This window comes from Natrix helvetica (assembly GCF_964273705.1).
Source record: "Natrix helvetica genome assembly, contig: HAP1_SCAFFOLD_115, whole genome shotgun sequence".
Classification (NCBI taxonomy): Eukaryota; Metazoa; Chordata; class Lepidosauria; order Squamata; family Natricidae; genus Natrix; species Natrix helvetica.
Genome location: NW_028113625.1, coordinates 144,954 through 156,663, shown reverse-complemented (window position 1 = coordinate 156,663; position 11,710 = coordinate 144,954). Strand labels below are relative to the sequence as shown.

The 11,710-nt window shown below is 42.1% G+C and overlaps 1 protein-coding gene across 1 annotated transcript; it reads right to left on the bottom strand.

Moving 5' to 3' along the window:
- Window positions 1-7,262: 7,262 nt before the first annotated feature.
- LOC309382296 (uncharacterized protein) lies at window positions 7,263-8,253 on the bottom strand (the record flags this gene model as incomplete). The annotated part of the gene is made up of 1 exon (XM_081971797.1): window positions 7,263-8,253. The coding sequence occupies one exon, from the start codon at window positions 8,251-8,253 to the stop codon at window positions 7,492-7,494; it is 762 nt and encodes a 253-aa protein (XP_081827923.1). The 3' UTR covers window positions 7,263-7,491.
- Between the last annotated feature and the right edge of the window lie 3,457 nt (window positions 8,254-11,710).

Below are 11,710 nucleotides of genomic sequence, written 5' to 3'. Positions count from 1 at the left end.
AAGTTCATTATAATCTTTCAAGTTAAGGTTTTTTCTTCCCTCCAGTCCAGCTAGTGAAAAAACTCCCGAAGAACACCTGTGTAAACAATCTGTGCTCTTCCTACTATCACTCTCAGTAAACAAGCTGAGAAGCCTTGGAGTGTCAAATGATCAAAGAGAAAGAGAAAAAAACAATGTTTCCAAGCCTCCAGCCTCTAAGTGGCAGTGTTACTTCTTTTCCCTCTGTTGTTACAGCCCTCTTTATATTCCTTTTTTATATCTTCTTTATGTTCCAAATTCTTAAATGGAGAAAAAAAACCCAATCCAATCAAGCATTATAGAAAAAAAGAAAAAAAATTAATCCATAGGTATAAGAAAAAAATTTAAAAGTAGAAGAAGAAAAACGAATCCATTCAGTTTAAAAAATCGGGAACATTTGCAAAAATTCCATCCATAAAAAAGAATTTAAAAAGATAATAGACTAAGTTTAATGTAGCTTCATTTCGCCGCTTACTCTCTCCTGTCTTCAATTTTAATTTAACTTAGATTTTTTGGGGGGTAGTCTCTTTTCTAATAATACAATTTCCTCACCAATTCGACACGCTTTCTCTTTCTGCTCTCTTTCTGTTCCAGAGCTGTCCCAACTTCAGCAGCTTCAAAGACTGCATTTCTGTCGTCAGAAATAAGAGCTTCTCCTGGATCAATCAGGGACTTTGCAGTGTCCCTGAGAGCAGCAGGACGTACTCTTCACTATCACCATTTCTGCGGGATGGTTTAGGTCCAAAAGGACCGTCCAGCGGCAGAAATATCGACTGTGATCTTGGAGCTCCAAGATCGCACGTCGTATCGTCGCGACGTCAGCTCCTTTTTTTCTTAATTACTGCATTGTTGATATAGTGGCTACTGATTCCATTCTTCAAAAGTTTCCCTCAGTAGTGAGCCAATAATGATGGAAACATGGGAAAAGATTTGGGTAACAAATATAAAATTTACGCAAGCTCAGAATTTGAGAGAGAATTTTTATAAGATGATGTATAGATGGCATTTAGATCCCCAAAAATTATCTTGTATGTATCCGAATTTACAACCTAAATGTTGGAGATGTGATTGTGCCGATGCTACATATTACCATATATGGTGGACTTGCAAAAAAGTCAAAGCATTTTGGATAAAAATATGGTGGGTTATTCAAAATATACTTTAAAAAAGGATAAAGTTCACCCCCCAGTTGTTTTTGTTAGGTATAATTACAGACTGTACAGTTATAGAGACTAATTTGATTTTGAACTTAACGACGGCAGCAAGATTGTTGGTGGCGCAGTACTGGAAGAGGGAAGAATTGCCTACTATTCAAGAATGGATGCTAAAAGTAATAAATCTAGCAGAGATGGCCAAAATTACAGCATACTTGAAGGACCACTCAGATGAGAAATACAAGTTCGAATGGAAAAGATGGATTGACTATATTCAAAATAAATATCGGACTAAAAATTTTCAATTAGCTTATGAGTGAAGGAATAAGGAATGTTACAACTTACCTAAACTTAGTATAACAAAACGGGAATTAAGGCACAAGAGGAGGTAGGATGTTGAATTCAGTTAGCTTATGTTAGCATATGATTGTTAAACGTTTATACCCTGTATTTTGCCCTGGGAGGTTGGGGGGAGGGAGGGTGGAGGGAGGGAAGGTGAGGGGGCAATATTTGTAAAATTTATTAAAACTTTTAATTTAAAAAAAAGTTTCCCTCAGTATTTTTATTGTCATAACCAACTTGGCAGGCCTGTTATATTTCCTTTACCTAAAATCTTTAGTTCCCTCTAATGTCCAGGTTTTTAAATCTATTGTTTAATTAGTGTCTTACAAAAAGCAAAACAGGATTTATTTCCCACAAACCACTGTTTGTATTTTATAAATAATTCTAAAATCTTATTGTAAAAGTTTCAATATTCCAATTTTGTCTGGCCCCTTAGTCTGTTTATAACTTTCTAAGATTAAACTCTTATTTACTTTTTTGTTGTTTATTTCAGACTCTTTAAATTCTTATGCTTCAAGTTTTCCTTGGTTCAGGATTAAAGGCAGACTCACTCAGAGTTTGCAAACATGATTTCTTCTGAAAGTCTTCACCACAGTTTGATCAAGATAACTAATCCTATCATCTTTTACACTCAAACCTGTGGAAAACCATCCTATGGTCTGCTTCAAGGTTGACTCAGCCTTCCAGCCTTCCGAGGTTGGTAAAATGAGCACCCAGATTGTTGGGGGGGGGGGGGCAATATGCTGACTCTGTAAACTGCTTAGAGAGGGCTGTAAAGCACTGTGAAGCGGTATATTGCTTCACTTCAATAAGTGCTATTGCTATTGTGGGGAGCAGCCAGCTAGAGCACATTTGGGCACTCTCCTTCCTGTCTCCTTATCCAGAGACATTCCAAGGAATCAGTCTACTCACCTGTTCTGTGGCCTTTGTCGCAATCATGATATTTCACTATAACCTCCCCCAGACTCTTAATGTGTGAATGCTCTGATCTTCAAGGCATGCCAGTTTTCAATGTCCACCATCCCCTCCTGGAGCACCACATTGGATCGCTAAACAATGATGAAATGTTGAAAAGATTTTTATCATTTTGTAATCGCTTACAGCATCCCCCAAAGTAATACAACTGAGATATTTCTGTAAAATAAGCAACTGCTGGTTTACAGTGCTAAATATTTTCTTTCACTAGTTGGTTGATTTGTCAATGTTTGTCCAGCATAATTAAGAAAGCCCTTGTTTACTTGAAGTACAGTAAGGCATTTGAGAAAGTAGACCACTATCTACTTCTTGGTAAGATAAAACAATATGCGATAGACAGTACCACTACCAGATGGATATGCAATTGGCTGACCAACTGCACTCAGTCGATGGAACTACATCTACATGGGGGTGGGAAGTATGCAGTGAGGTACCTTAAGGTTCTGTCTTAGGCACAGTACTCTTCAACATCTTCATAAATGATTTAGATCACGGGTGTCAAACTCATGGTGTCACGTCGTCATGTGATGTTTCGTGATGTTTTTGCCATTTGCAGAGCTGGGGTGGGTGTGGCCTGCACATGACACAACCAGCCCGTGGGCCCAGTTTGACACCCCTGATTTAGATGAAGGAATAGAAGGGGAACTGTTAAGGAATTAAGCTCCCCGTTAGAAGAGCGAGTATGCAGAGAAGCGTAATAAGTGTGATATGGAATAACACCAGCATACAGAGACACTGAATAGTATAAAAATATAGTAGTTTACTATGTAGAAATATAGAGGTATTCAGAGTCCGGTTAACAGTCCAGGTCATACACGGTTCAGTAATTCAGTTATCAAAATAGTCAGTCTAACACACAAAGTATAGCTAAACAGTAGCAAACCACAATACCTCAAAATACACCGACCAGCATCTAACAAAACAGAGAGCTAACAGTCATTCTGGATCCCACTTATGGCTGCTTGAGGTAACAAATCAATTACATCTCTTAATCATTTAAAGTAACAGTAAAGTAATCATAGCTTATATACATTGCCAAGCCTAGGGTTACATCCCTAACAGGAACTCATCAGATTTGCAGACAACACTAAGCTGGGGGGGAAGTGCTAACACTTTGGAAGATAGATTCAAGATTCAGAAGGATCTTGATAGACTTGAGCATTGAGCCCTATCCAACAAAATGGAATTCAGTGGTGAAAAACGTAAGGTCCTACACTTAGGCAAGAAAAAACAAAAGCACAAGTATAGAATACTTGAGCACCTGACTCAACAGGAGTGCCTGTGAAAGAGATCTAGGAGTCCTGGAGGACCATACTTAAGTATGAGCCAGCAGTATACTGCACTTGCCAAAAAAGGCTAATACAGTCCTCAGCTGCATCAACAGAGGGATAGCATCAAGATCACGTGAAGTGGTATACCACTTTATACTATACTAATGAGGCCAGACTTGGAATTCTGTGGCCAGTTCTAGTCACCACAATACAAAAAGGATGCTGAGAACCTAGAAAGAATACAGGGAAGAGCAACAAAGATACTTTATGACAGGGATGTCAAACTCGCGGCCCATGGGCCAGATGCATCACACGCTGGCCACACCTACCCCCATTTTAGCAAAGGGAGAAAAAGTCACAATATGTCACGTGACATGATACCGTGAGTTTGAAACCCCTGCTTTATGGCTTTCTCTGGAGCAACTAAGGATGCTAATGATGAGGATAAACAGTATGATGAATGGTTGCGGAAACTACGGATGTCTAGTCTAACAAAGAGAAGGACTAAGGGTGACATGACAGCTGTCTTGTAGTCCTTGAGGGGCTGTCACAGAGAAGAGGGGGTCAACTTATTCTCCAAAGCACCTGCAGGCAGAACAAAAAAGTAACAGGTGAAGCTCATTAAAGAGATCCAACCTGGAACTAGCAATAGCAATAAGACTTATATACCACTTCCTAGTGCTTTTACAGCCCTCTCCAAGTGGTTTACATAGTCAGCATATTGCCCCCAACAATCTGGGTCCTCATTTTACCCACCTCAGAAGGATGGCAGCAGTGGTGGGGTCCTACCTGTTCGGACCGGTTCAGCCGAACCAGTAGTGGTTTGGTGGCCTGGGTTGCTGGAACTGGCAGGGACCCAGGCCTGCCACGCCCCCGAACTGGTTTTCCAGGCAGCGCCATAGGCGTCACCATATTGTTTTTTGCTTCTGCGCATGCGCAGAACAATTTTTATTCCACTGTGCATGCGTGTGCAGCACGCATCAAGCGTGCATGCCCACAGCACGCCCACGAGCGAACCGGCAGTAGTGCCTGCCAGAACCCACCCCTGGATGGAAGGCTGAGTCAACCTTGAGCCGGTGAGATTTGAACTGCCGAACTGCAGCTAGCAATCAGCTGAAGTAGCCTACAGTACTGCACTCTAACCGTTGCACCAGCTCGGCTCCTTAAGGAGAAATTTCTGGACAGTGAGAACAATTAATCAGGGGAAGGGCTTGTCTCCTGAAGTTGTGGTTGCTCCATTGCTGGAGGTTTTCAAGAAGAGATTGGACAATTGAAATGGCATAAGGTATCCTGCTTGAGCAGGGAGTTGGACTAGAAGTACTTTAAGGTCCCTTCCAAACCCATGATTCTATGATTTTATATTTTCTGCCCACCCATACCCACAAGGCTCACTTGTAGGCAACAGATCAACAAGACAGAGATAACACAACATGACTTTATTTGAACAGCACAAGAAAATGAACCAGAAACCCAGAGAATTGTTTTTATTTTAAAAAGAGAGCAAAAACAGACGTAAGTCAAATATACAACACTAAGTAGAGGAAATGTGGCCACAGCATCTCCCTGACTACATACCACTCCATCTGACACCTTGCAACACATATCTGCATAGCAGTCTGTCCCGCTTATTCCTCCAGCCTCACATCATACCCATGACACTACCAAGGAAACAGACCCTAAAACCTGTGCAAATATTGTAGGAAACCACAGCATCACATATTTCTCCAAAACCAATCTTAGAACTACCCTATCAAGTCTGCAGTACTACAGTCAACCATTAGATGGCAGTATAAATATTCTTTGCTGCAGTATTGTGGTCACCCGGATTTTACAATCCACATATGGTGGTTGAGCTCAAGTGGGAAGGGTTTTTTTGCTATTATCCTGGAATTACAGCAGTGTTTCTCAACTTCAGCAAAATGAACATGTATGGGATTTCCCAGTCAGCATACTGAGATTGGAAACACTAATTCAGAGGTAAACTCAAGACTTTACCAGTTTGGGTCCAAAATTATCTGGAAAGCTGGGTTAAAATGGCACCACCTAATTTGAAAAAAAATAAAAATTGGACTAGACCTGACAAGGGAACAGTTGAAGTACATGTAGTCCTCAATTTAACAATAATTTGTTTAGTGACCATTCAAAGTTAAAACGGCACTGAAAAATGTGACTTATGACCGTTTTTCACCATGATCTTGTGTTCAAAATTTAGTTGCTTGGCAACTGGTTCATATTTATGACCATTGCTGAATCCCAGGGTCATGTGACCACCTTTTGCGACCTTCTCACAAGCAAAGTCAATTGGGAAGCCAGATTCACTTAACAACTGGGTTACTAACTTACCAACTGCAGTGATTCACTTAACAACTGTGGCAAGAAAGGTCATAAAATGGGGCAAAACTCACTTAACAAATGTCTCACTTAACAACAAAAATTTTGGGTTCAATTGTACTCATAGGTTGACGACTACCTTACTAAATTATCTGAAGTCTGAACTAAAAACCTTTTGGAAGGGATTCTGAAATACCAATTTTCACTGGAAAACAATTGAGGGTTTCAAAATAAGAGTGCTCATGTCTGACAGTAAAGGAATATCCCATATTTTATCCTTTGATGCCCCAGTTCCCACACTGGGTTTTTATGCTTGTAAAAAAAGTGGGAATGTCTTAAAGCAGTGCTTGAGTTTTGAGAGGAATGGTGGGGGAGGCTCAATAAGCAAACATCACTCCAATTTCAGCTACTCCAAAAGCAGCACCCAAGGGACTGTAAGAGAGAAGCGCACCTCCCCTCACCTTTTTGTACTTTCACATTATCATAAAGGGAGAGCCAAATCCTTGTTTTCCACGAACTATGGAATTTCCCCCAGCCTCTTATATCATTCACTTGGACAAACCCTCTGTTCTCTTTGAACTCCTACGTAGAAGAAAAAGGTATCCTCATAGCTGCCCAATTTGGCACCCCTTCTCACACCATTTGAACTCTTGATACAAACTCTAGAATGGATAGGAAGGTCCTAGTTTTCCACCAGGCTGTTTGTGTTGAGCGATACATGGAAAGGGAGGCCTACCTCCAGGCTTAGTGGGCAGTAGATTTGAATACCAGTTCTACAGATGCATTGTTAATAGGTATGCAATGTGGGTCTATCTGGTAAACATGCCTTTGGGGCATAGATAATAAAGGCAGTGTTTATGCAGTATGGGTAAGTCTACGCAGTGCCTGTTGGAGTCTCCCTGCCATTTAGGCCTGGCACGAGAAAACGGCTCCTGCCAGAACACTATAGCCAGGCTAAATGCAACCACACTATACTGCATGTGGTGGAGAAGTGATGTTCAGCCATTGTATCCATGCTAGGTGTGCACTGCCTATACGGGCAATAGTAACAGTGATACTTGGGAACATCTTCCTGGCGGGGGTGGGTGGAAGAACATACAGGCATGATATACTCTAGTATCTATAAAATATCATACCAGGTCCTCGTTGGCAAGATAAAGTAGAGGTCCATGCCAAATCTTGGCAAGCTGCTTTCAGCATGCCTGCTAATTTTTAGTACACTGGGGAGAAATTCTCCACTCCAGTTTTTCCTATGGAACAAGTTGTCATTGTGTTGACTGATGTGGAAATATCAGATCGATAAAGCCCAGGCAGATTTAAGCAGGCTAGGATTACCATTGCATGCATGGAAGCTAGCAGAGCCTGGATGACACTTTCCTAAATCCCCCAAAGAACAGTGTTTACAGCATGGGGAGGAGCTGCAGACGATGCTTCCGGCGGATGTGCCTCTGGAGGGTGTTGCGTTCCCCAAAGCGCATGTGGCATGCTTCGCATTGGTAGGGCCGCTCGCCAGTGTGTACCCGCTGGTGATGGGAGAGCTCTCCAGAGTCACGGAAACGGCGCTGGCAGATGGGGCACTGATGAGGCTTCTGGCCCAAATGGGTATCCTTATGGCGCTCCAAGTGGGAAGTGCGCTTGAAAGCTTTTCCACATGCCCGGCAGATGTGGGGCTTGCTTTCTGAGTGAGTAATGCTGTGGCGTTGCAGGTAAGACAGGTACTCAAATGTTCGCAAGCACACAGGGCAGCTGTATAACTTGCGCAAGGTCCCCCCACTGCCACCCCGTTCAGGGCCCCCTGGTGTCCCCACTCCCTCTTTCACCAGTACAGTGTAGGGCAGCCCCTGACTGTCAATCAACAGGTAATGCCCTAGTCGAGAGGTTTCTCCTTGGTCAAGACCTGTTGTGGTCAACCCTGGAGCATGTACCTGCCTGTCTGCTCCCGGTAAGCCATTCAAACTCTGAACAAGGGTGCCGCTAGGAGAAGGTGCTGGTGCTGGTGGCCAAGAGAGGGTAGGAGGTGAAGAATGGACATCCTCTCCCTCGACCCCCATCTCCAGCTTGATGTGCTGTCCCACATTGCTTTTGGGTTCTTGCAGGCAATCCAACGTTTCTGATAATTTATGAGGATCCCTTATAGATTTGGAATGTCTCTGCAGCTCCATAAGTTTTGTATGAGAATATGAGTGATTTTCTTGGGGCGCAGTACAAAGTCTGGAAAAAAAAAACCCGGTGCAACAATTAACCTATGCAATGTAATGATATGTTAATAGTTTAAAAACAACAACAAACAGCCATATAGAAACAGCCACAAACTTTTTAGGGGTAGAACTGTTAAATTTTAATTATTAAATAGCCATGTCAGCCAGTTGGAATCGCCCTGAATGGAATCTGATATTTTGGAGTGTTGACTCAAAGTGCCTCTTTTTAGATTGCTTGTTTTATTTTTTGAAGCTATTCTTCTTCCCTCCCTCCTTTATGCCTGAGTGCATTTTTAAATGCTTATGAGTCAAGGTGCCCCACTGATATTTTGTTTGTTTGTATGTTTGTTTGTTTGTTTGCACAAGTTGCTGGCCTTTTTGGAATACAGTATGTAGAAAGTCCTCTGGGATGGCAGTCATTGCATCCTCCGTGCCTGCCACCCCTCATAATAAGCCTGCAAATATCACGGTCCTTCAAACTATCCCTGCTAAATATGCACCCCTCATTCATCATGATAGAAAGAATTCTATCATTTGAGAAAAAGGGAGAAAAATGAAGGAAATGGTAATAAATAAAAAGTAAGTATTATCACAAGAAGTAGAAACTTGTTATGTTATAGGCTTTTGTTCTATTGTAATATGTATATGTGTTGTGCTGCTGTAAAGGTGTTTTCCTTTTGAGCATTTGGTTGTTGGGCATTTGTGGCACATGTCCCTCTGCGAAAGCATGTGCCCGTAGTCAGTTGTATCCTTCCTGCATTGGGATCTGGATCCTTCATGGGTCCTTTTCCTTCTTCTATAAATGCCATCCCCATTCCCTCCAGGAATTGGTAACTCAAAACTCCCAGAGCAATCCTCACACCTTTTGTGCTGTTAATAGGCCAATCAGGAATAACAAAAGATAAACACTGCCAGAATGGAATTTGTCTAAATTAGGGTATATGACTAAGCTTTACAATGTAGTTAGATTAGTAATTATAATATTAAGAGCTTTGGCGTAAAAGTAAGAGAAGGAATCTGAGGAATTGTGACAAGTAGAAAGTCAGGATTTTAACTTTCCTGTGGCCATTGTGTATTGGGGGTGGGGGGGGGGGATGCAACGGATTTTCTAGCTAGGACCCAAGGCCACTGGGTGGAGAAACAAATCCCCACAGAGGAAACTCCACATGGAACACTTTCTCCCTCCCTCTCTCTCTCTTTCTCTCTTCCCTTCCTCCGATTGGCTGGTGGTGAACTGTCACCTGAGCCCAAAAGCCCAGGGTGAACAGTATTTCTCCCAAAGGCCTGTGACGAAGGGCCTGAGACTAAAGAGGCTGTGTCCCATTGGCTGGCACGAACAGCTAGGGTCCTAACAGTGGAGGCGAAATGGTAGAGGTGAATGGCTGAGGGTGGAACCCTGGGGGAGAAAAAAGGGTGGCGAAGGGTACGAGGAGAACAGTCCTAGACCCCTCCAGAGGGTTAACATCATTGCCCAGAGGATCATTGGTTGCCCTCTCCCCTCTTTGGAAGAGCTTTATAGCTCCCACTGCCTTAAGAAAGTTCAAAACATTCTTAAAGATCCATCTCATCCTGGGCACCCTTTTTTTGAACTATTACCATCTGACAGACGGTACAGGATAATAAAAACAAGGACAAATAGGCTGAAAAATAGCTTCTATCCCAGAGCAGTAACTATATTGAATTCTACTGTATGGTGCAATATTAATGCAATATCAGGGATTTTTAATTCAATTGCATAGCATGTGGAGGATGTGTGCTCTTGTTTTAGTTTTTATGTATATGTACACTGAAGATGGCATTTAATTTTGTTGTACGAGGTGCAATGACACTAAGCTAAAGCTAAGGTAAGCTAAGCTAAGCTAGCTGGGTGAACTTGTGCCAGTCACTTTCTCTCAGCACTAGGAAGCAGGCAATGGCAAGGCATTTTGAAATCTTGTCCAGAAAAAAGCAGGAGTTTGTGTCTGTAGGGCAGTTGCCAGGAGTCAACATTGACCCAAAGGGTTAAAAAAAAAAACCAATCCCACCTCTCTATCACTAAGGAAAGGATGAAAAAGACTAAGAAATGCAGAAAAAAAGTTATCCTGGTTTTTAAGAAATATATACTAGCTAATACATCAACATTTCACATGAATTCAAAAAAATAACTTACTGAAAAGTGGTGCATATAGCAATCTTTAAACACCTTTAGGGAAATAGCAAGGAGTTCCTGATAAGGATGCCTGGCTTTTTGTAAGGCAGCAGCAATTGGAAAGTTGGAGTGCTCAGATGTCTCCTAGGATTTTTTCTTAAATGTGTGGCTATGTGTTTTCTTCTCAGTTTGAAGGTTTTCATTTCCAACTTAGTCAACCAGATGCTTTGGAAAGTTTGCAGAGGAAATCACAAAAGCAGCAGTGTTCCTTTGCTGTTCAAAGTTAAACTGCTTCTGAATATGGAAGCTCAGTATTTTATTTATAATGCTTAAAGGAGAAGCATCCAGTGGCAGTTGAGGATTGAACAGAATGGAAGAAGTAAAGAGCTACAGTATATAGCAGAACTTGCAGGATAATTGGATCTTAGATCCCCCATTTTCGGGACAAGCCAATCTGCACCCCCATGATTCTCCTCCTTGAATATTACATGCCAATTGCTAGCTCTCCAATTAGCATTTGCAACAACTTTTCTTTTTTAGCCTTGGTATCATATGTAGCCTGAGGACTGGTTTATTAAATTCCACAGAACGGTTTTGGCAAAAATCCATGCACTTCCTCCTTTCTGTCCCAAATAACAGTAGTAGTACTCATACATAGTCATAGATGGAATTAAACAGGCTCTAAACTTACCCTGCTTGGGTGATATTCCAATATCTCTGGTCTCAACTTTCATTCCTACACCTAAGTTTCACAGCAAGGTGCAGTTGGTGCCACCATGCATCTTGTGCTATCATCCTGTGGAAGATGCCACTGTAATGTCCAGGAAGAGATAAGTGAGGTCTTTGGGCCACCTATCAAGATGACAAAGTCAACTACTAGTGGCAGGCAGTGATCCAAGCAAAACCATGAGCATTATAAATCCAAGATCTCCGTAAGGATGTGCCTGGCAGAACATACCCCTGCCTGAAAGGCTCACAAAGCAAAAGACAGCAATGACATCTTTGACAGGGGCAGGCAGCAATCCCAAAGTAACAATCCAGACAGCAGCAAAGTTATCCAAAGCAGAGTTATAGTGAAGATGAGTCTTAAGAAAGGATCCACGATTGGGAGCACCTACCCAGCAGACACAGCAGGTGGCAAGCAATGCCAACACATCCTGGCAGATGAATCCAAGCTGATTATTCGCCCAAAGACTTGGTAGAGTTAGCACTGGGCTCCCAATATCAGTTTAAAATCAGCCACCTCCATCTCCAAGCGGCCACGAACCCGTTTAGCGCTACCGATGTGGGTTT